Source organism: Mya arenaria, chromosome 16 (genome assembly GCF_026914265.1).
Source record: "Mya arenaria isolate MELC-2E11 chromosome 16, ASM2691426v1".
Classification (NCBI taxonomy): domain Eukaryota; kingdom Metazoa; phylum Mollusca; class Bivalvia; order Myida; family Myidae; genus Mya; species Mya arenaria.
Window position 1 is genome coordinate 44465198 of NC_069137.1, and position 27074 is coordinate 44492271.

General features: G+C 37.5%; 1 protein-coding gene across 3 annotated transcripts in view; it reads right to left on the reverse strand.

The window, feature by feature from the left end:
• Positions 1-27074, reverse strand: part of LOC128221316 (NADPH oxidase 5-like) — a 69267-nt gene that overhangs the window by 24180 nt on the left and 18013 nt on the right. The window contains exons 2-10 of one of the 3 annotated variants that reach the window (XM_052929856.1): positions 20970-21456; positions 18867-19141; positions 17295-17392; positions 16026-16180; positions 13443-13523; positions 11310-11411; positions 4731-4842; positions 2196-2346; positions 580-790 (exon numbers count right to left, since the gene is read on the reverse strand). In XM_052929856.1, coding sequence (XP_052785816.1) covers positions 580-790; positions 2196-2346; positions 4731-4842; positions 11310-11411; positions 13443-13523; positions 16026-16180; positions 17295-17392; positions 18867-19029 — 1073 coding nt within the window. In that variant the 5' untranslated portion in view covers positions 19030-19141; positions 20970-21456. The remainder of the gene's footprint in view (positions 1-579; positions 791-2195; positions 2347-4730; positions 4843-11309; positions 11412-13442; positions 13524-16025; positions 16181-17294; positions 17393-18866; positions 19142-20969; positions 21457-27074) is intronic. The other 2 variants (XM_052929857.1, XM_052929858.1) reach the window with 2 other exon arrangements.

The window sequence follows — 27074 nt, forward strand, 5'->3', positions numbered from 1 at the left end:
ATACCGTGTGAACAAAAAGCAAATCTGTCTAAACACCTTTTACCGATTTTTTTTAAAATCTTTGCTATCCTACTAATGATTCTCACCACAAAGTGAAAAGTTATCACAAAATACATTTCTAGTTTACATGTTTTCGTGCGCATAATGTATGAACTCACTAGCGAGCTTCATGGATTTTTTTTCACGTCCATGCAGCATGAATACACATAACAAAAGCAGATGAGTCATTTAAAGCTGCATTCGCACAGATAGATAGTTTTGACATTTTTTTGGCACAGAATCAGTTATTTTTGGCATCAAAGTATTCCATATAGTGAGATAACTCACACAAAAACAGATCTCAATTGTCAGAAACGCAGCCGTATATTTCATTTTTCTTGAAGCGTTAGTAACTCATTTTGCCATAAAACATCAATTTTCGAGCATAAATACAAACTATTATTCTAATAGTTTTATAAGCAGTCGTATTTCGATGGTTTCCAGGCATTTACTCAAACGATGACTCATTCCAAGACAAAAAACAACAACACGAAAACATTGTCAAAAGGGTCAATCTGTGAGAGTGCAGCTTTAATGTACCTTATTGTCAGATTTTCAATAACACCCGGATGTTTCTCCAACTCGTCTCTCATTTCTTCAAAAGTTATCGTCCCTGACTCATCTTCATCCGCAGCGTCGAAGAGAGCGTCCGTCAGGTCCTCAAGATTGTCTTCTGTGAGCGATAGTGAGCTCTCCTCCATGCAGGCTTTTAACACCTCCATTAACTCATCACGATCTATACTTCCACTACCTGGAATAAATATTGATCACATGACCTTGCCTCTGTCGAAAGTAAAGCAACCATTACGAACATTTTTACAAAAGAAATATGTGTCATACAGCCGAATCCCGATGGCTCGAGCTCGCTTGGATCGAGCTCCTCTTTGGCTTTAATTGAATGTAAAAGACCGATTTCCTTATACTGAATGTTAGCAATCCCGCTTGGCTCGATTTTCCAAGGCTCGAAGTATTTTGGCTTGTCCCTAGGAGTTTGAGCCAACGGAGTTTGATTGTATTATAAAAAAAATCTCGTTGCCATTTAATACAATTCTTTATTAAGGCTCGCTTTTCCCGACCGGGGCCTACGCTTTATTTGTTGCACTTATATTTTTAATAAGATGGCAATTATAACTTTATTGTATGCATTAAACACTTCATATAATTTGAACAGAGATTAATAAAAAAAGAAAACGTTTGTACGTTGTTCTAACCTCATTTGTAGGATCCTATAGGTTTTTGTATTATTGTTTACCCAACCATTACATACGCTGTCTAATAACATGATATTAAACGAGTCATGTATAAAAAAAAACCAGGGACAACCGCAGTAGCCTTATATTGAATAAGTGTTTAAATGGTGTCCATTATATTTCTAAACTTGATACTAACTGGGCCAGCCACTGTTGATATCTATCGCTTTACCTGATTTAAATTAAAAACGGCTAACAGCTGATTTACAAAAAATCCAATGTATTGGAAAACTTGACTTTTCACAAGACAGCAAATAATGTTGCCCACTAAACCAAGCCTTAAAGCTGCACTCTCACAGATTTACCGATTTGACAACTTCTTTATTTATTTGTCTTGTAATGAACCAATTTTGCATAAATATCAGCAAAACAGTGATATAAGACTCCTGACAAAAGATCAGATCGCAGATTTTTATATTTCTGTTCGAAAATTACTGTTTTATGGTTATTAACGGTTTAAGACAAATGCATAATATATCAGTTTTTGAACTTAAATATAAAAATCTGCAATCTAATTTTTTGTCAGCAGTCTTATATAACTGGTTTTCATGGATTTTCGCAAAAGTTGGCTCGTTCCAAGACAAAACATAAAAAAGTTGTCAAAACGTTCAATCTGTGAGAGTGCAGCTTTAAATCAAGACCACAGAAACAGTAAACAAGAAACACAACGCTAAAATACATTATCAATACAAGCCAAGTTCAAACAATCAAACTCGCTATGTCGAAGTCGATGGGACCTCTGAAAAAACGTCAAAATAACTAACATTCGCTATAACCGAAATACAAAACATGCCTAATTAGCTCAAAAATATTCGTCAAAAGTTCGACATAACCGAAACGTCGAGATTACAGAGTTCGACATAGAGAGTTTCGACTGTAGTATACTTTGTACAATAAAACACGAACCGTCAGCGTCATAAACGTCAAACAGGAACTGAAGTTTCTGTGCTGGTGTTCCCTTAGTGAGCATGCGCAGTCCGTCCATGAGTTCATTCATCTCAATCGTCCCGCTAGCGTCCTGGTCGAAAAGCTCGAAGAACCGCTCGGCGAAGAACGACTGAAAGATAAAAGTGTTATACTTGAAAAGGCCACATGGTGACAAACCTGATAGCTCAGTGGTAGAGCGTTCGCGGCGACTGCAAAAGGTTGGGGCTTCAAACCCCGGTCGTGTCAAACCGAAATACGTTAAAAGATGGAACCAGTAGCTTCATTGCCTAGCGCTCGGCATTTATAGTGACACTCTTATTCAAAATCAATACATACACATGTATAACAAACATAAATTTTGACTGATAAACCTTTAACTACTTACTAAATAATGCATTTATGGAAAATATTAATTACTGATGACAAAATTGTAACCGTGTATTGAATGGCAGACATCGCAAAAATATTAAATGATTGGTGAATGCTAAACTATTTACTGTGGTCTACTATAGTCTCATGAGGTAGAAATACCATGTTTTATTCTCATTTCTTTCAAATTAAACTCGGAATCCTTCATAATAACCATCGTTTTTGACATGTATTCATCCGCTTTTGAAATATTAAAACAGTATTATTAATTGTGGTAAATCTGATTTAGGGAGTAAGAGTGCATCTTTAAATGGTAGTAATTGGAAAATGGTGTACTAACTACTAATTTCTGGTTCAACCCTGGAAAGTTGTATCCCTTGTATTGGTGCTTTACACTGAACACGATAAAGAACCAAGAGGTATCTTCGCAAAGAGCTAGGGTGTCTCACCCGGATCTGTATTTAACTGTATCTTCAAGTCTTCAAGTCTTCCAACGTCTGAATTAGACTGCGAACTTCAGTAACTTCTATCTCATGTCTCTAATAGCATTTCAAACCACATTATACTTTTAAACATTCAGCGCTTTCTTTAACTCCCTATGTTTATGCCAATTCCAACACATCCAGATCACATACGTTACCCAATACTCTGCAACCATACTTGTTTCTTAATCGTGTACATCGCTCTTGAATGCGCATAAATCATCATCGTACACCATAGTTCCTTTTAACATGGAGCGCCTTCTTTTCATCAATCGTATCATATTTATATGTTTCCATATTGTTGACTTTATGCTCTAATGATTAGTCGTACAGCGTCCCTCGCCAACCGGTTACTTTTACGCCAACTTGTATTGCATGTAAATACATTGTACAACATTTTTTTTTAATAATCAACTATTACGTATTTAGAACACTCTTAGTACTTATAATTGACAATCGACGACAATATATACAAAAAAATCGGCCAATATCGACCAAAGTCGGCTAATACAGGTTTCTGCGGTTTTTATTGGCTACAAAACTCGCAAAATACGGGATTAGAGGAACGGACCATTTTCATTGGCTGTCGAAACTCGCCCAAATATGAATGGCAAGAATGCTGTAAACTATTTTAAAAAGCAGTCATTTTGTTTTCCGTTTTGAAAAGTGTGTGCCTTGTTTGAAACAAGCCAATACAGCTGACCTTTGACAATTAGCTGAGCCTATATGAAATTACCTAATTAATAACACTATACTATTATAACAAACATTAAGGAATCAAAAAGACTAAGGAGCTAAAATCATCTCAATGGTAAACCCTTGGCTTCGACTGCATTTCAGCTCAACTCCATGTCCTTCTAGGTTGATAATACTACTTCGCGTCGATACTAGCTACATTCTTGTTCAAAAGCCTTCTTGAACGTACCCATGCCGATCCAAACACTTCCACATCGCATACGTGACCCCATAGTGCACAACCAATTTACCTTCCTTTTCATCCCATGTGCCGTTTCATATCTCTACATCGTTGACCACTTTACGTGTTCCCGTATAATGCATCCTTACATACAGCAGTCGAACCCCGTTGGCTCGAACTCACAGGGATCGGCGAAAATACCTCGAGCCTCGAAATATTCGAGCCATGCGGGAATGCTTATATTCAGTATAAGGAATTCGGTCCTGTACATTCAGTTCGAGCCAAAGAGTATTTCGAGACAAGCGAGTTCGAGCCAATGGGGTTCGAAAGTATATGTTTTACACTGATAGTTTTCCATTTCAACGGGGTTGTTGCCCCGAATGCCCACTTGAATATACAGTTGAACCCCGTTGGCTCGAACTCCCAGGGACCGGCGAAAATACCTCCAGCCCCGGGGAATTCGAGCCAAGCGGAAATGCTTACCTTCAGTTTGGGAAAATCGGTCCTTTACATCCAGTTCGAGCCAACGATGAAATCGAACAAGGAGTTCGAGCCAACGGGGAAATTGAGCCAAGCGAGTTCGAGCGAACGGGGTTCGACTGTTCTTACTTGTTTCTATATTGTTTACGTTAACTCATCGTGCATGTTAATACTACCAACATTTCTAACCAATATTAGTTATGTGAATTTACTTACATGTTTCTATATCGCATTCAATGTCCCATATTGCGCAACCATATTACCAACCTTTTTAACTCCGAGGGCCTTCTTAAACTCGTCCCTGTCTATTTCACCATCGTCACCCGCAATCTCCATGAACTTCACTTCAATCCAGTGAAGCCATTTTGAATCTTCATCCCTGAGTAAAACACATAACACATGCAGAAAAGGGTTTTAAAGACTTAACGATTTGAAAGTTTAAGAACATTATATGTCCTGTCCGATAACTCATTCATATGCCCCTGAAATACACTTCACCGGGAGATCTAGTCCCCGGATGCAGAAAAGTAATATTTCAAATGCCATGCTTTAATTTTGTCCTTGTTGGGTTGTTTGTTGTAGCCAATGTTCCTGCATACGTATTTGTTTAAATACAAATAATAATAATATAAATATACAAGAAACATTGGCTTCACCCAAACAAACCAAAATTGAAGCATGGCATTTGATATATATTTTTTCTACTTCTGGGGCGAAATCTCCCGGTTAAAGAGTATTCAGGGGCAGATGAATGAGTTATCGGAAAGAACAATTCGGTCAATTGTTTTATAAACAAACTAAATACATATATTGTTTAGCTGTGTGAAGTTAGCTAAACATACGACATTGGACATTGGACATTCAAAATCGAATGTTGTGCTGGCACGACATTGGACATTCAAAATCGAATGTTGTGCTGGCACGACATTGGACATTGGACATTCAAAAGTGAAAGTCGTGCTAGCACGACATTGGACATTCAAAATCGAATGTTGTGCGGGCACGACATTGGACATTGGACATTCAAAAGTGAAAGTCGTGCTAGCACGACATTGGACATTGGACATTCAAAATCGAATGTTGTGCTGGCACGACATTGGACATTGGACATTCAAAATCGAATGTTGTGCTGGCACGACATTGGACATTGGACTTTCAAAATCGAATGTTGTGCTGGCACGACATTGGACATTGGACATTCAAAAGTGAAAGTCGTGCTAGCACGACATTGGACATTGGACATTCTAAATCGAATGTTGTGCTGGCACGACATTGGACATTCAAAAGTGAAAGTCGTGCTAGCACGACATTGGACATTGGACATTCAAAATCGAATGTCGTGCTGGCACGACATTGGACATTGGACATTCAAAAGTGAAAGTCGTGCTAGCACGACATTGGACATTGGACATTCAAAATCGAATGTTGTGCTGGCACGACATTGGACATTGGACATTCAAAATCGAAAGTCGTGCTAGCACGACATTGGACATTGGACATTCAAAATCGAATGTTGTGCTGGCACGACATTGGACATTGGACATTCAAAATCGAATGTCGTGCTAGCACGACATTGGACATTGGACATTCAAAATCGAATGTTGTGCTGGCACGACATTGGACATTGGACATTCAAAAGTGAAAGTCGTGCTAGCACGACATTGGACATTGGACATTCAAAATCGAATGTTGTGCTGGCACGACATTGGACATTGGACATTCAAAAACGATTGTCGTGCCAGCACGACATTGGACATTGGACATTCATAACCGAATGTTGTGCTGGCACGACATTGGACATTGGACATTCAAAAGTGAAAGTCGTGCTAGCACGACATTGGACATTGGACATTCAAAATCGAATGTTGTGCTGGCACGACATTGGACATTGGACATTCAAAATCGAATGTCGTGCTAGCACGACATTGGACATTGGACATTCAAAATCGAATGTTGTGCTGGCACGACATTGGACATTGGACATTCAAAAGTGAAAGTCGTGCTAGCACGACATTGGACATTGGACATTCAAAATCGAATGTTGTGCTGGCACGACATTGGACATTGGACATTCAAAAGTGAAAGTCGTGCTAGCACGACATGGGCATTGGACCTTAATAACGGTTTGAAATCATCCGCTGGACACTCATTCATTCTCTGAGGTTTACTTAGATCTGTTCACAAAATGGCCGATTCCTTAATAATATCAGGTTTTTTGATTGGTCACCAAAAGTATGCATACCTTGTATAAGTTATTTTTTTAAACAAAAGTCTTTGATGATTATAAATGTAATAACATGTGAAATGAAAGAGCTAGTTAAAGCGCTATTGTTTCTGCGGATTATATTGAGCAATAAAAATATAACACCTTTACTGAACATATTCCGGCTCTCAGCAGGGTGTCCACCTTTGATGGATTAAAAATATCCAAATTGAAATAAGGCGTATGTTGTATATCAACAATTTAAGCAATAAACACAATTTATGAGTAAAAGAAAACACAATCGATTGCAAAATTGCGTCCCACCAAACAATAATTCATATTGAGGTTATACAATTACAATTGTAAAGGATCATTATTTAGTGATATATCTACTGCCTTTATGTATACAATGACTATATGTACAATTTGGATTTCAATTTATTGGGGCTAACATCTGCAACATTTTATAAATGTCGCACTCAATAAATGTTCAAATATAAAACAAGCAGTTCAATTCGACTACAATACTGGCCACATATTATTCAGCTAATGGACGCGTGAACTGCTCAAATCTATCTTAAAGGACCATTCGAAGTCTCTGTCTATCATGGGTCCAAAATTTATATTTATTACCAAGACAACGAGCAAGCACGACATATTATTTTGAATGCCCAATGTCGTGCTATTTCGATTTTGAATGTCCAATGTCCAATGTCGAGCCAGCACAACATTCAATTTTGAATGTCCAATGTCCAATGTCGTGCTAGCACGACTTTCACTTTTGAATGTCCAATGTCCAATGTCGTGCCAGCACAACATTCGATTTTTAATGTCCAATGTCCAATGTCGTGCTAGCACGACTTTCACTTTTGAATGTCCAATGTCCAATATCGTGCCAGCACAACATTCGAATTTGAATGTCCAATGTCCAATGTCGTGCTAGAACAACAATCGTTTTTGAATGTCCAATGTCCAATGTCGTGCCAGCACAACATTCGATTTTGAATGTCCAATGTCCAATGTCGTGCTAGCACGACTTTCACTTTTGAATGTCCAATGTCCAATGTCGTGCCAGCACAACATTCGGTTATGAATGTCCAATGTCCAATGTCGTGCCAGCACGACAATCGTTTTTGAATGTCCAATGTCCAATGTCGTGCCAGCACAACATTCGATTTTGAATGTCCAATGTCCAATGTCGTGCTAGCACGACTTTCACTTTTGAATGTCCAATGTCCAATGTCGTGCCAGCACAACATTCGATTTTGAATGTCCAATGTCCAATGTCGTGCTAGCACGACTTTCACTTTTGAATGTCCAATGTCCAATGTCGTGCCAGCACAACATTCGATTTTGAATGTCCAATGTCCAATGTCGTGCTAGCACGACTTTCACTTTTGAATGTCCAATGTCCAATGTCCAATGTCGTGCCAGCACAACATTCGATTTTGAATATCCAATGTCCAATGTCGTGCCAGCACAACATTCGATTTTGAATGTCCAATGTCCAATGTCGTGCCAGCACAACATTCGATTTTGAATGTCCAATGTCCAATGTCGTGCCAGCACAACATTCGATTTTGAATGTCCAATGTCCAATGTCGTATGTTTAGCTAACTTCACACAGCTATATTGTTTTTACATAAATTTTAAGTGTGACTTTAGTGTACTATTACAAAAAAGTGTCTATTTCTTTAGAACGGAAGATTTAAAAACGGACATATATGACGAAATGTTATTCATCTTCAAAACAAACAAACAATCATGAGGTCACTATTTTAAATATGCAAGTAGTAGATACATAGTTCTACACAAGAATGCTCAGACGCTTATTATGCTGTTTACAAGAAGTAGTAGTTTGAAAAGAAATTCTTACTATATAGTTACGTACCAATTTATGTCCGTGTTATAATGTTAATCATCACAGTAAATGGCCGCATTTATAAAATGCCTTCTGGGGTGGTATTCAATAAGCAACTTTAGTTAAACTAAGGGTCATACATTATCACCTTCGTTCACTCTATTGGTTAGTTATTAATAGCAATTAATCCGATTAGCTACATCGTTATTAGATCCAAATAAGACTATTATTGAATACCAGCCCAGGGTAATGATTAATGGGACTCTTTTACATTTTCTATGGTCAGACATCAAAAACAATTTTTCTTGTGAAATGTGTATTTAAAAAAAAAACTGTGAAGCTGTAATCATGTATTACAGCTGCACCCTCACAGATTGAACGTTTGGAAAACTTTTTTTTATTTTTTGTCTTGAAACGAGCCAATTTATGCAAAAATGCATGAACCAGTGATATAAGATTGCTGACAAAAAATCGGATGACAGATTTTCATATTTATGTTCAAAAAATGATGTTTTAGGCATTTTTCTTTAATCTTTAGTAACGCTTTTAGCCATAAAACATTAGACGAGTATCAGCCATTTACTGTTTGGTGTTGTAAAATGATTAAATTTAAGCAAAATTTGAAAAACTTTTTGTCAACATAAAATCTGTGAGCGAGTCCATTTAAGGAGTGCACATACATTAGGCGAGTACATGAGGGGATACAAGAGTGCAAATAGTTCACATTGGTTTGTTGGCATTCCGACGAATCCAACATGATGCATGGAACATGCATGCAACTAGTAATCGTGGTCAACATAATATTTTGTCTAATGAAAAGGCAGAATACTTGAAATGTGCCAATACATTTATTTCAGATAATCAGCAATCAGGTGTTATTGACTTTAATGAGGTGAAGCTGCATATGTTAAACGTGTAAATGGGTAGTTAACATAGTATCATGAAGACATAGTATTATGAAGAAATAGTATTATGAAGACAACTTAAAAGTTGAAGTTGGTTAGTATATATATTCTTACACAAAAGAAATTGTTATGCGACTAAAATACCATTGTTAGTACGGATAAGGGGCGGGGCAAGTTGCTTATGTTGTTAGCTCTCAATCAAAGCGCACACACCTTGCAACAGTACGTTACCAGAGTGACATTCAAACTCTGCCCTGACTAGAATTTGCAATTTCGTTTCAGGTCGTTTCATAGATTATTTGCATCGTCAATCAACTGTAAAAAACACGCGGTTTTCTTGGAGCGGAGCTGACAATTTTCCCAAGTTTCCATTAGTAAACATTTTACGTTTTTAAACAACATCTTTTTTGTACGCTTCTTAAGCGTTTTTCACTTCAAACCTTCCCACTCGTTTAACAAAAAAGCGCTTTAATAAATTCATTTTCATGTTTCTATAGTGTTTACGATACCCCATATTTCGCAACAGATAGACCCTCAAACGTGATAAAACAGGAAAAACAGCAACATCACAATCATAAGACCAAAAAATGCATTTGGCTCGGATAACCCGACCCTACCTACGAAATAGCGCCGGCCTTTCCGTTTTTATAGTAATTTGGTAACAAAAAAACACCAAATAGATAAATAAAAAAAATAAGTGTGTGTTTTAATGTTTAAATATTTCGATAAAAACCTTTCAAGATTTTAACATAGCATTACTTTAGCTTAATCGTAGAATAACGTTACAAAAAGCCTTATAATAAAAAAATAAATAAAGCCTACCTACCCTACCTGTTTTTGAAAAGGATGTAACCCTAACCAAACCAATTCTTTTACCTAACAGTAAAAGGCAAACAAACTTCAAAAAACATCATTTCAAACTACAGATAAACTGGCACCAAGCTCTTTGTCCTTATAAGCTAGAAAAGAAAATTAAGATTGATCATGAGTTCATCATTCAAGTAAATTATGTTCCGTTGAACTCCAAAAATAGTTAAAATACCTAGAGATTGTATCTAAGAATGTAAGCCGAGATCTTACGTCAAGAGAAACAAGCAAGACAATTAAAATATGCTCGAGTTAAATTAAAGGAAAGTTCAAAGCAAACGTATATTCTTCTTTTGCTCAATAAAACCATAAGCCATAAGCCACGAACGGTGTAAAAACTATAAACAGTCGAACCCCGTTGGCTCGAACTTTCTGGGACCGGTGAAAATACTTCGAGCCTCGAAATATTCGAGCCAAGCGGAAATGCTGACCCACAGTATAAAGAAATCGGTCCTTTACATCCAGTTCGAGCCAACGATGAATTCGAGCCAAGCGAGTTCGAGCCATCGGGGTTCGACTGTAGTTAATGAAACGTTTCTATAGCAACATTGTAATAACATAACGATTCAGACTAAACTTGGTCAAAAATTGTCATTTTTACAGAAAAAAACGCACACATGATATCTTTTTAGGTTATAGAATTATACTTTCACTCCTTCAAAATCATGGCTTATGTTTTGTAATTTAAAATTCAAAAACCGAAAAAGCTTAATAAGCAGTAAAAAGCAGTTCAACCTCAACTTATCATTGGCCAGTTTCACTTTCGACCAACACTAGACAATGTTCGAAGAAGCAATAAATAGGAAAAATTACGGCAAATACGACGAAACAATTTCGTTTAAATAAGAGTCTGCGTGCCAATTCTGTTATTACTTTAGAGACGATTTCCTGCATATACATCTTAATATTTTTTTGGAACAAGGAAACTGGCCAATTACAAAATTATCTTTTGGATATCAAAAAACAATACGCAGAAAGATGATAGACGAATAACAAAGCCCAAAGCTTACGTTATTGGTTTCTTGGTGTCGAAATACCCACGTGGTATACTCGAAGTCCGCTGGGGTACCAGATCGGAATCTGATAGTTCAACTTTCAGTGTGTCTGTACCTCTTTAAATAGCAATCATTTAAACAAAAAATTACCATACATTACGATACTGTTCGTATCTGTGGAAAGTACTTTTATGATATGACGTAATTTCCTGTATGACGTCATTTTATATAGTTTGTCCGCCAAGCAATTTTTGACGAATATTTTGGTAAATGCCTTTAGCACACAACGTTAATTGAATGGATGACACTATTGTTTCTGCGAACCAGATAATGCAAAAAACTTTGGATATTTCCTTGTGTTGATTTGTATTTATGTGGCTATGGTTGTTTATATATGGAATGTTCTAGTCTCGCGATGTTTGCAGAAAAAATCGGTGTCATTCATTCAATTTCTGGAACGAGGACTTTTCTGGCGCTGTGATCATGCAGGGAGTCGTTTGTTTGGATTAGGAAAGCCACCTCTACCGTTCGTTTCATCGTGAGGTTGAGTTTGTTGACACGAAACATCGTTTGTGGTGTTTGTTTACCATTTTACAGCGCGTATGAATACATATTTTTCAGTGATGCGGATACCTAATTTGCATAGTTATTACACTAGTTATGTATGAAAATTATTGCATAGGATTATATCACTCCTGCTTCCTAAGTTATGTTATAAACTGTAATAAAAAATTCCAGGAATTGTATATCTAATACATTAACGTTTTCCTCTTCGAATTATTGACATGTAAAGTTATTACATGAACAAACTGTAATGTCATTGTTGTTTGTTTCCATTTTTAAGAGAATAGTGGCGGAGTCCTTTAAAGCTGCACTCTCACAGATTGAAAGTTTTGACATGGTTTTTTTATTTTTTGTCTTGGAACGAGCCAATTTTTGCGAAAACCCTTAAAAACCAGTGATATAAGACATTAATGTTTTATGCATTTTTCTTAAACCGTTCGTAACGGTTTAAGCCATAAAACATTAATTTTCGAACTGAAATATGAAAATCTACGATCTGATTTTTTTGTCAGCAGTCTTTTATCATTGGTTTGCAGATATTTACGCAAAAATTTGCACTTTCCAAGACAAAAAATAAAAAAAGTTGTAAAAATGGTAAATCTGTGAGAGTGCAGCTTTAATAGGGGAAAATTAGCGTCGTTTTGGTAAAAAGGGGGAAATACTGTTCATCTTGTTTTCAAACCTTTTATTCCACAACTCTATCGACATTTTTATGAATGGAACTGAATCAATACATTTGCAAAGTAGGGCCGATGTTCCTTCTTTTTTAAAGGGGATTTTTTTACATGTGTAGGGGTAAAATACATTCTTTTTCAGGAGCGGAATTGAGCTGAATTTCGCTCCAAAAAGGGCCGAAAAAAACACCGAATGTACATTTGCATTCAAAAACTATTTAAGTTTGTAATTATCGTAAATACAAATCTGAAATAAAATTTAAGTGAACATTTTCTTTTGTTATACACTGTTATGTACTGTTTTATAGTTTACCCATTTTTGAAATCTCCCCTTCCGAACACCAAACCCGACCCATCCCCCGTTCTGCCCGCCATAACCCCCAACGCCTTTCACCCACCAATCCCCCAATTCTCTTACCAAATCCATCTCCAGGTTGTTAGTTGTGCATACATTTTGTTATCAGTGGTCATTTAGTCTAAAGGTCGTGAACAAATACCAAAGTGCACCTGTAAATATGTTTATACAGTCGAATCCCTTTGGCTCGAATTGGCTTGGCTCGAATGCCTCGTTTGCTCGAACTTGATTACTTATTTCTTTATACTGAAGGCTTACAATCCCGCTTTGCTTGATTTTTCTGACGCTCGAAGTATTTCCGCCGGTCCCTTGGAGTTCGAGCCAACGGCGTTCGACTGTACAGTCAAACCTCGTTGGCTCGAACTCCCAGGGACAGGCAAAAATATCTCGAGCCTCGGGAAATATCGAGCCAAGCGGGAATGCATACCTCCAGTATAAATAAATCGGTCCTTTACATCCAGCTCGAGTCAGCGAGGAATTCGAGCCAAACGGTGTCGAGCCAACGGAGTTCGACTGTATATCTATACAAATGTACCCATATACATATATACGTACGACGGTGGTCCCATCTTCATATAAAGGAGATTCCGACCTTTGATTTGTTGCTCAGAATAACGTAACGTATTACGTAAATAGCTGTTAAAAGATCATAAACGTCTAAAAACGTGTAGGTTAAAACATACTATTCAGGATAATTTCGACATGATATGGAACTAGCTTTAAAGTAAAGGTTGTTTGCCTTGTAAACACTAGCATATGGTGGTAGTATGGATATCTCTTGTTAAAAAAAGAACTTCTCATGACTGAGGCAAGAGACTTTAATTTGGTAAATGGATAGACTGCGACATGGCTTATTTATTTGATATAAGACTTGACTGCGACATGGCTTATTTATTTGATATAAGACCTGACTGCGACATGGCTTATTTATTTGATATAAGACTTGACTGCGACATGGCTTATTTATTTGATATAAGACCTGACTGAGACATGGCTTATTTATTTGATATAAGACTTGACTGAGACATGCCTTATTTATTTGATATAAGACTTGACTGAGACATGCCTTATTTATTTGATATAAGACTTGACTGAGACATGCCTTATTTATTTGATCTAAGACTTGACTGAGACATGCCTTATTTATTTGATCTAAGACTTGACTGAGACATGCCTTATTTATTTGATCTAAGACTTGACTGAGACATGCCTTATTTATTTGATCTAAGACTTGACTGAGACATGCCTTATTTATTTGATCTAAGACTTGACTGAGACATGCCTTATTTATTTGATCTAAGACTTGACTGAGACATGCCTTATTTATTTGATCTAAGACCTGACTGAGACATGCCTTATTTATTTGATATAAGACCTGACTGAGACATGCCTTATTTATTTGATATAAGACTTGACTGAGACATGACTTATTTATCTGTTACAAGACTTGACTGAGACATGACTTATTTATTTGTTACAATACTTGACTGAGACATGCCTTATTTATTTGATATAAGACTTGACTGAGACATGCCTTATTTATTTGATATAAGACTTGACTGGGACATGCCTTATTTATTTGATATAAGACTTGACTGAGACATGCCTTATTTATTTGATATAAGACTTGACTGAGACATGCCTTATTTATCTGTTACAAGACTTGACTGAGACATGACTTATTTAAACTGTATAGAACTTGACTATATCAACATCTTTTATACGATACAGGACTTGGCGACTGTGATTTTTTTTACAGGAAACATGACTTGACTGTGCTATGACTTATTTATCAGAAACATGCCTTGACTGTGTAATGACTTATCTATTCGATACAAGACTTGTTTGTGACTTTACTTTTTTAAACAAACATGACTTGAATTTGGGATGACATATGTACATTAAACTGGACATGACACTTTTATAGGATATATGACTTGACTGTGATATGACTTGATATTACTTTTTACGAGGTAAATGCCTTGGCTGATGAACTTTACTGCCTGTAAAATTATTTGCAAATACAAAACTTGACTGTAGCATGACTTGTTTGTATACTACAGGACTTGACATGACAAGACGTATGTACACAAAGCAGGACTGGACGTGATGTAACATAAATACACGAAACAGGACTTGACGTGACGTGTCATAAATGCACGTAACTGGACTTGACGTGACATGTCATAAATGCACGTAACTGGACTTGACGTGACATGTCATAAATGCACGGAACAGGACTTGACGTGACATGTCATAAATGCACGTTACAGGACTTGACGTGACATGTCATAAATGCACGTAACTGGACTTGACGTGACATGTCATAAATGCACGTAACTGGACTTGACGTGACGTGTCATTAATGCACGTAACTGGACTTGACGTGACATGTCATAAATGCACGTAACAGGACTTGACGTGACATGTCATGAATGCAAGGAACAGGACTTGACGTGACGTGTCATAAATGCACGGAACAGGACTTGACGTGACATCTCATAAATGCACGGAACAGGACTTAACGTGACATCTCATAAATGCACGGAACTGGACTTGACGTGCCATGTCATAAATGCCGGAACAGGTCTTGACGTGACATGTCATAAATGCACGTAACTGGACTTGACGTGACATGTCATAAATGCACGGAACAGGACTTGACGTGACATGTCATAAATGCACGGAACAGGACTTGACGTGACATGTCATAAATGCACGGAACAGGACTTGACGTGACATGTCATAAATGCACGTAACTGGACTTGACGTGACATGTCATAAATGCACGTAACTGGACTTGACGTGGCATGTCATTAATACACAATACGAAAATTGACATGACAATACTTATGTACATGAAGCAGGGGTGTAACGGACTGGGACATGACACGGTACAGAACTTGAGTCTGACAGGACCTATTGATACCGTACAAGACCTGTCTGTGAAATGACTTATTGGCACGATACAGGCCTTGATTGATTTATTTGCACGATATCTGAGTTGACTTTTCACGATAGAGGACCTGACGGCGACGTGACTTATTGGCACAGTACATGACTTGATTGTGGTTTCTTGACGGGTTATTATGTTTATATTATTGGTTTCTCGTTTTAGTAGAGGAAGATTCGCCTTACTTTTCGTCAAGGTCTGGCGCCTGTTCACGTTTCCGTAGACTTGCTGCTACAGACTGCCTCAGTTGAAGTGGCTTCTTTTGCGCGTCGCCATTGGATGACTGTTTATTGTCATTGGACGACGTAGTATTGTCATTTTCCTTGTTATTTGGGTCCATCTAGATAAAAGTACATAAAAGGTAAGACACTATTTTAACCTAAACAACAAAACGATGAATTCATGTTTGAACATATTAACGGCCTTATTTATCATAAAAAAATCAAAGTATAAATGACGTTTATGTTGTTACGTGAATGAAAAACCCATTTAAATTCGTTCTCAGCTTTATATACGCCACCATTTTATTTTCAGTAACAAGAAACTACAAGAACAATTTCAAATTACGTCATATAATCTTGTGACGTGATATAACCCGATTCCGTCATATTTTCCGATTACGCCATATTTTAATTCTATTGTATGAATAGTTAATCATTTCATCACACATAAGCACGAGAGTGTCTTATCACGGAGAAAACCTTCACGTCATGATACATGGACATTTTTTGCGCCCGATATAAATAATTTTAGTCAGTATTTTTATTTATCAAAAACTACCAAAAATAGCATAAAACAGAACCGCTTATTCAGTTGAACTCCGTTTGCTCGAACTTGCTTGGCTCAATTACATCGTTGGCTCGTACTGGATGTAAAGAAACGATTTCTTTTAACAGAAAGGTAATCATTCCCGCTTGACTCGAATTCCCCGACGCTCGAGGTATTTCTGTCGGTATCTGGGAGTTCGAGCAAAAGAGGTTCAACTGTACAGTGTTTAAGTCGAGGTCATACCAAATTGGTTCTTAGATTCCAATATCAAAACATATATACCATGCAGAAATTCAAACGTATTACAAAATAAGAGTGACCTAGATGTAGACAATGTACAGTTGAGCCCCATTGGCTCGATATCCTAGGGACCGGCAAAATAACTTCGAGCTGCGGGAAATTCGAGCCAAGCGGGTATGACTGCCTTCAGTATATAGGAATCGGTCCATGGCATCATATTCGAACCAACAGGGAAATCGAGCCAAGCGAGTTCGAGCCAACTGGGTTCGACTAAACAGTGTTTACGACTTGGTCATATGAAATTGGTTCATTGCTAAACGTCATATTTCATTATCGAAAAATACTTATGCAGCAAAGAAAACGTCAATTGATACAAAATAAGCGTTATCCCAGGTGAACAAGTTTTAATGTCAATTAGTCTTCAATTTCTTCTTCAAATAACCAACCTTGTGTTGTTCTGTACTGTGGTCTGTGATGGATATTGCAATGTCTCTGGCCTGTGCGGGGCTCTTCCGGAGAATATCACCAACCGTCCCTGTCTGGCCTGCTTACATTTAAAGTGATACTCGTATTTAAAAAAAACAATGCATATACATGTATACAAACATAAAATTTGATTGATATACCTTTAACAAATTATAAAATAATGCATTTATGGGAAATATCAATTACTGATAAAAATATTTTAACCGTGAATTTAATAGTTGAAAACACACAAATATTAAATGAATGGTGGGCGCTAAATGATTTACTGTCGTCTCATAAGGAAAAATTACCGTTTTTATGAACCTTTCTTTCATATCAAACACGGTATCCTTCATAAGAACCAATGTTTTCGGTATTTATTTATCATTTTTTGGTAAATTAAAACAATTGTATTAATCGTGATTCTGTTTACTGCTTATTATGTATAAGTCAAATAAACTGTCTGTCCTGTTCTGTTCTGTTCTGTTCTTATTTGGGAGTAAGAGTGCATCTTAAATAATGTAATATTAAATGAATATTGTATTCCTTGGGTGTTTCTTGTCAACTCGAGCGATCACTGTACACCGGGGTCTTAGCCGATACTATATTTAAAATGAAGTATGAAATTAAATAATAGGGACGATGATGTAGAAAAATAAAACTAGAATCCGCCTCTCTTGTAACCGAACTGAAAAGCACAATCGTAACAACTCGGCAATTTCCGGCAAACTTCGGGATATACTCGTAAGTATACCCCAAGAAGATTATAGCTGATACCATATTAAAAAAGGTATGACAAATGGACGTTGATGCAGAAATTTGAAAAAAAAAATCTTGCTGTCAGGTAGGCATGCTGAAAAGCCCGACCGCATCAACTCGGCAATCTCCGGCAATCTTCGGAATATACCTCGTAAATATGCCGGCGATTACGCTAAATAGACCAATTCGATGACGTCAACAATTTACTAAATAGAATCATTTTGATTTGTGTCTTAATTTAAAGAAAAACAGCTTGATGCCATGTGTTCATTTTACAAGAGAGACGGACGGTTGAAAACACATACAACACGTTTTCAAGATGGGCGCCGCCATGACGGACAAATGTTAAAAAACCGTATAATTTCCGAGGTCATATCTGTTGAATGATGGCCGAGGTCTTACGATTTCGGAAAGCCGACATGCTCTTTACCAAAACGTCCCATGCTCGATAACTAGAGTGAGCCAAATTGGGTTAACTTCTACTATTCCGGTTTCACATGACTTGACGTTAGAGTGATGTAGGGGCGTAATATTTTGACCTGCGCCCCTTTATCGGAATCGAAATTGATTTGGTTTAAAATGTTTGTCGGCGAGGGTGAAGAGGGGGGGGGGGGGGGGCGGTTTACACATTTCTAATCAGAAATGGTGCATTTTGGGCGTATTTAATTATTATTGTTCTCCTTTATCGAAATGAATTGTAAACTTGGCCGATTTTTTTTTTTTTGGGGGGGGGGGGGGCGACGGGTGTGTACCCTCCGGATCCGTTGAAAAATAAATTTAAAACAAAATCTCACCATTTCCTTCTTTTGGTATATCAACAACAGTTTCATCCTTGTTGCCGCTGTCAGGAACAACATAGGTATGTCTTTTGTTATCACCATCTTGGCGCACTGTTTCCTCGTCTGTATCCGGAACGTAAGCCGGGTTTAAGGAACCTGTCACGTGGTCTTCCGACATACTTCCGGTTCCGGTTTTATTGTTTCTGGTAGTTTTGTCAGTGATTGGTTTTATTGGAGAAAACTGCCGGAATGGTTCCACGTTACATTTTCGTGCTGATGAAGAGCTTGTCCTTATAAAGAAAACAAAAACAAATATGTTAGACTAGATGTATGGATATGCTGAAATGTGTAAAACCAAATAACAACAGCGAAGATTAACGCGAGTACTTCAAACAGGCCCGAAAATCGGTGAGGCTCCTTTGTTCATATTAATAATTGATGGCATGTTTTCTTTCATTTGATGCACCAGTCAACTGTAACCTATCCCCTCTCCAGGTCCATGGATTAGCGGGGACTTTCACCTTCGGTCCAGCCAATTATGAGTAAAATCCCCGCCCTGCTAGGACACACTGCTGATAAAATCCCCACCAAATGCCCCCGTACCCGGGGACATCTTTGGTTAGGCCAATTCCCCGATATTTTCGGCGCGAAAACAAAACCACCGCATTCACAAGACACTGCGGGGCAACCTGAAGGTAAGAACACGGCCCATTTCGCCCGCTATCCCCTATTCCCGGTATACCCCAGGACCTGGGGGCGTGGTTACAATTGACTGGTGCATAACCTATATGAACGCAGTAGGGCAGACGAGCAAATTCCATGAAGCGCGCTAGCGCTAGACTCTTATTTTCTTTCATTTTTGTAACAAACTGACCTCTACCAGGATATATCACTATTGTTAAATATTTTAAATAGTCATATTTTAGGAAATTACAAAGACATCCACACAACAAAAAGAGAGTGCAGGGTCGGGAGGTTAAAGTAGGTTCGGGCGGGCTAGTGGGTAAAACAACTATTACTTTTACGCCTTACGACTAACAGATCCATAACAATCAGACTTTGCAGACAGACCCCACATCAAAATACATTTCAGAATCAATAAAGTAGATGCTGTAACGATGTGGGACAAAGTATATGTACTGATGTATGATAACAGGTACTTTTACGAAATGTTAACACATAAACTGGTGTCACCTTATTTGATCATGGTCGGATACACCCGATACACTTCTACGCTTTGCTTCGTTTTGTTAAGTGTAACAAGTCGCCGACGATGCTAGTTTGATGTAAGATTATTTGGATTTCATGTGTTTCAAAATGTTATACATTTATTTTAATCGATAAAGAATTAGAATCTCTTCTCGCTTAAACGTAGTTATTAATTTATTTTGCACTAAGCCCTTGGTATTGAGTCACAGTACAGAGACTGGAATGTATGATGCAGATCCCAACAGCAATTATATAACCCTAGTGGATTTTTAGATTTTATAGAAATATGTTAAAATATCGTCAACAAATCATGATAAACAGTTGTAATGTGTCCCATGACGTGATAAGCAGCAAACAAATGTTGTAATTTTTTTTCATTTTCAGGATCAAGACTTATTTTATCCAGCTGAGGCCACAGGCAACTATTAAAAGTAAGCCAGTGGCAGCTGTTGGGATCTGCACCATAAATAAGTCTCTGTGAGTCACTGCGTCTATACTGTTACTTCAAGACCTAGACTTTGTATTCAAACGATTTCCATAGAACAGAAAAGGGGCAACTCATTCGGAGCTCCTCGGCCATATTCTATCGAAAACAACCTCGGATGTATATGGGCGGTTTTCAAAGGCAGAAATCTTTACATTTCACATTGCTGCAAGTAGTTTGCGTAGTCATTTTTATTTAGCAGTTAAATTTTATGGCTTTTATCTTGGGAATCTTAAGTATCTATGCAATAATACACTTCACTGAAAATCAATTCTAACTAAGTAATACAAAATACACGTTAAAACTCTTCAATTAGCTATTACTATTATCTTACATTTTACGAACTACTTGTATTGATATACCGGCATACATCCGAGGTTGTTTTCGATCGGAAAAGGTTCCGAATAAGAGGAGTTTAAAAGTACCTTTCGAGTTCTTCAATCTGGTGTAAGAAGTCGTCTACAGACTTTGAGTGAATAAGTTTCTCTTCAAGGTAATAAGCGTCCAGAAGATCAGGCAGACTTGATCTAGGAAGACAGCGTTTGACCTGGAAACCGTTGACACGTGGTGTCACGTGCTGGAATCCAAATACGTCACTGTGATATTTATAGTAACACAAATTTGAATCGCACAACTGTGTACAACACTGATGTCTAGGGTGTATTTTCCTTTCCGATGTTGTGGCTTTTGAGCTGTTCACATTATAGTCTGCTTTACTTCGCTGTGAAATATCACTTAACCATGTTCGATTAAGTGATGTTGATCTGTTAAGAACGGGTTGACTTCCGGTTGGTGCGTTTCGACATGTGATGACGTCATCAACAGATCCGGATATGGAAACTGCGTCACTCTTCACGTGTATAGTCACAGCATATCGGCCCGATTCCGTTTCGCTTTCTGGCTTACTGTGGTCTAAAAAAGAGCAAAATATGTTAAGCAAAATAAGTATGCTTAGGCCAATATAAGTTAATTACTAGATTTTCTCCATTTTTTAAATGGGGCGGGTGAAATTTTGCTTAGATGTCTGTTTCACCGTTGAATATGTGTTCATGCTCTTTCTTATTGCTCCAGAGACCATATACATGTGTTTCTAGACGAACCACGAACACGATCGTAACAAGTATCCTTCTTTACCTGGGAATACTACACATTGACACCATAAGTATAAATAAAGGCCGTTCTCGGAATGTAGGGGACCGATACACAAATACAGACTTAAGTTTAGCATTTTTATTTGAGTCAATACAATTTTAGGGGCAATGTAAAAAGGGGGAGCAGGTAGGGAAGAAATTAGCAATTAATTTATAGTCGCCTTATATTTTTTTCTTAAATGTGAAGACAGCTTAAGTTGTTATGTTTAGATAAATTCAGCTGTGTGAAGTTAGCTAAACATACGACATTGGACATTGGACATTCAAAAGTGAAAGTCGTGCTAGCACGACATTGGACATTGGACATTCAAAATCGAATGTTGTGCTGGCACGACATTGGACATTGGACATTCATAACCGAATGTTGTGCTGGCACGACATTGGACATTGGACATTCAAAACCGAATGTTGTGCTAGCACGACATTGGACATTGGACATTCAAAATCGAATGTCGTGCTAGCATGACATTGGACATTGGACATTCAAAATCGAATGTTGTGCTGGCACGACATTGGACATTGGACATTCAAAATCGAATGTTGTGCTAGCACGACATTGGACATTGGACATTCAAAATCGAATGTTGTGCTGGCACGACATTGGACATTGGACATTCAAAATCGAATGTCGTGCTGGCAAGACATTGGACATTGGACATTCAAAATCGAATGTCGTGCTGGCACGACATTGGACATTCAAAATCGAATGTTGTGCTGGCACGACATTGGACATTGGACATTCAAAAGTGAAAGTCGTGCTAGCAGTTAGCACATTTAAATCAATGTATGACATGTTTTATGAATTAATGTTTTTTTTTACCGACTTTAAATTAATTTTGATTGCATGCATTATTCGGATTTTTTGTTTATTTGAGATATTGTCTTGAAATTATTTGAAAAGGGTCAGAGATCACAAAGCAATGAACCATTATACAATTTATTAACACCAAGAGAGCATTGTCATGACGATTCCATCGCAATATTTGAAACTTAAGCATGATTCAGATATATATGATGTCACATATGCAGAGAAAGATTCAAATGAATATACTTATGAATAGTCGTGGATTATATGTAGACAAACAGTGATAATGCTTTCAAAATGGCATATTTTTAATAAGCCTAATTGTTTACACATCACTGCTACACATCTAGTACCATTTATAAAGGAAGTGAAGATAATTATATCCACAGTATATAATGACATATGGAAAATATAGACATGCATTGATGATTCCTACAAGTATAAATGTAATCGTCCGTACATCTTTTTTATCTGGTTTTACGTAAACACAAAAAAATATTGTCAATGAGTCGATAAAGTAACCTATTCCTGCCTGTCGACTTGTTTTTTTATCGACTCAGTTAGTCGAACATGCTACGTCGTCTTCATTTGGTAAAGTTTATATGAAATAATTGTGTTCGATAAACCTTTTTGATAAGTCGACAGAATTACACAAAGCGTTTTATAATCAATCGCATCGACATTAAAGAATTCAAAATGACGTCTTCATCACATACGACATAAGTTCTTATAGGTTTTACAGAATATACAATTTATATATGTAAAATGTGACACCAGCGCCATTGGAAATGGCATCTTGGGCAGAACTGACAATGGTTGAAAGGGTTGAAAGGAAACAAAGCGCAAATAATTATATAAACCCAACAAATGTGCACTTCAGTATGTGTTTATCTACAGAGCTTTAGAATAATTATATTACATTAATGAATGTGTCTGCATTTACATGGAAATATGTATGTATATCAATCGAAAGGATTGTTTTAATACAACTCTCAATAACAATGTTGCGGACTTTCAAATACAAGTTTCTTTGTTAAATATGTGTTAGGTACCTCAAATGTATAATATTGTCGGACATGGATGTGACTTAAGGCAACATACACACACAGCTAAACTTGTCAATGCATAAACCATTGGCGATAATGCTATATTTTGATGCATGGGGATCCCATATAATTTTGGTATTATTTTAAAGGGTACTCCTGACAGATAATTAATGAGTAAAAATGACCTTTGTCCAACAATTATTATTTGTATACTGGTTGTCGTTTCATTATATTTTTTCTCTTAATATTTACCACTTCCATTGGATGTCTAAATAATATTTGGTCACTATGAATAGACAGATATACGTTATTATAAACCATATTTAAAAAAATAAAAGCCAAGTTGAATGTCGTTATTTAACACAATAATTTGAATGGACAAATTAGAATTGCAGCCTTATCACCAGTCCAAGATTTCGGATATATATATTTCTGCCACCTCAGAAAAGTAGATTCAAACATTTGTCCATGCGTGAAATTCTTATCTTCCCAACGGGCAAAGATAAACAAGTACCCGTATGGAACTCTTTTTTATTGCCTTCACTTTGCTGCATCCAGAACTATTTAAAGAACGATTTGACTATTAACATAATCTGAATCACTGCGCGAATATCTATGACAACCAGGAACTTTTGAATGTCCAATGTCCAATGTCGTGCCAGCACAACATTCGATTTTGAATGTCCAATGTCCAATGTCGTGATAGCACGACTTTCACTTTTGAATGTCCAATGTCCAATGTCGTGCCAGCACAACATTCGATTTTGAATGTCCAATGTCCAATGTCGTGCCAGCACAACATTCGATTTTGAATGTCCTATGTCCAATGTCGTGCTAGCACGACTTTCACTTTTGAATGTCCAATGTTCAATGTCGTGCCAGCACAACATTCGGTTATGAATGTCCAATGTCCAATGTCGTGCCGGCACGACAATCGTTTTTGAATGTCCAATGTCCAATGTCGTGCCAGCACAACATTCGATTTTGAATGTCCAATGTTCAATGTCGTGCTAGCACGACTTTCACTTTTGAATGTCCAATGTCCAATGTCGTGCCAGCACAACATTCGATTTTGAATGTCCAATGTCCAATGTCGTGCTAGCACGACTTTCACTTTTGAATGTCCAATGCCCAATGTCGTGCCAGCACAACATTCGATTTTGAATGTCCAATGTCCAATGTCGTGCTAGCACGACTTTCACTTTTGAATGTCCAATGTCCAATGTCGTGCCAGCACAACATTCGATTTTGAATGTCCAATGTCCAATGTCGTGCTAGCACGACTTTCACTTTTGAATGTCCAATGTCCAATGTCGTGCCAGCACAACATTCGATTTTGAATGTCCAATGTCCAATGTCGTGCCAGCACAACATTCGATTTTGAATGTCCAATGTCCAATGTCGTGCCAGCACGACATTCGATTTTGAATGTCCAATGTCCAATGTCGTGCCAGCACAACATTCGATTTTGAATGTCCAATGTCGTGCTAGCACGACTTTCACTTCTGAATGTCCAATGCCCAATGTCGTGCCAGCACAACATTCGATTTTGAATGTCCAATGTCCAATGTCGTGCTAGCACGACTTTCACTTTTGAATGTCCAATGCCCAATGTCGTGCCAGCACAACATTCGATTTTGAATGTCCAATGTCCAATGTCGTGCTAGCACGACTTTCACTTTTGAATGTCCAATGTCCAATGTCGTGCCAGCACAACATTCGATTTTGAATGTCCAATGTCCAATGTCGTGCTAGCACGACTTTCACTTTTGAATGTCCAATGTCCAATGTCGTGCCAGCACAACATTCGATTTTGAATGTCCAATGTCCAATGTCGTGCCAGCACAACATTCGATTTTGAATGTCCAATGTCCAATGTAGTGCCAGCACGACATTCGATTTTGAATGTCCAATGTCCAATGTCGTGCCAGCACAACATTCGATTTTGAATGTCCAATGTCGTGCTAGCACGACTTTCACTTTTGAATGTCCAATGTCCAATGTCGTGCCAGCACAACATTCTGTTATGAATGTCCAATGTCCAATGTCGTGCCGGCACGACAATCGTTTTTGAATGTCCAATGTCCAATGTCGTGCCAGCACAACATTCGATTTTGAATGTCCAATGTCCAATGTCGTGCTAGCACGACTTTCACTTTTGAATGTCCAATGTCCAATGTCGTGCCAGCACAACATTCGATTTTGAATGTCCAATGTCGTGCTAGCACGACTTTAACTTTTGAATGTCCAATGTCCAATGTCGTGCCAGCACAACATTCGATTTTGAATGTCCAATGTCCAATGTCGTGCCAGCACAACATTCGATTTTGAATGTCCAATGTCCAATGTCGTGCTAGCACGACTTTCACTTTTGAATGTCCAATGTCCAATGTCGTGCCAGCACAACATTCGATTTTGAATGTCCAATGTCCAATGTCGTGCCAGCACAACATTCGATTTTGAATGTCCAATGTCCAATGTCGTGCCAGCACAACATTCGATTTTGAATGTCCAATGTCCAATGTCGTGCCAGCACAACATTCGATTTTGAATGTCCAATGTCCAATGTCGTGCCAGCACAACATTCGATTTTGAATGTCCAATGTCCAATGTCGTATGTTTAGCTAACTTCACACAGCTGATAAATTCATACATTAACAGAAAGCCAATCAGAGCCAACCGATTCTGGCATAGTTTTGTTTATTTCAAGCTCGTAGGACTATTTCATACATGAACAATTACCGACTTTTATCGATTGAATCATTTACATGCAATGAGCGTATTTTAAACATGAACAGTAACCGACTTTTATCGATTTTATCGCTGAAACGCAAGAAGACTTGATCATTAAGTGTGACGTCACGGGGCAATATTTTATTCGATTCAGTCATGTTCACCAATAGATAAAATAGAGTGAATGAAGTACTTTCCTCTGGTAAGCCTATATGATGGAATATGCTATAAGAATCGTAATCCAGTTCGCTCAACTCGGGTAGAAACCATTTCTGGTGTATCTGTTGCGAGTCTACAAACATTTTGGCTTAGAGCAATCACGTCACCATCTTTGTAGATACATGTATATAACAACATAATGATATGGTTCAATCTAGTTGAACACTCTTAACTGCTTTGAAAATGAGACTGACAAATACTTCTACAAATATCTCTGCAAGACATCTATAGGTTCTTTCATATCACTTTAAAGGGACTCGTTCGCTTTGTTTTGGGTCATGAGAAAAGTGAACAAAATACTTGCATATGTTTGATATTTGTCACTGTTTTTAAATATTTACCCGTCCTCACGTTCAGTTTAAAAATTAGCGCGCTCATGGCTAAGACACTATTTCAACGCCGTCATTTTCAAAGTGACGTAACGTGGCATACAATTTGGCGCGCTTTTCTGAAGAACTATAATAAAATGTTATTTTAATTATACCCATTTACAAATCAACACGCAATACATATCGCAAAAGACGGAAGACCGACTTCTACTGCAGAACAATAAGACCGTATTTCACTCTGCTGACG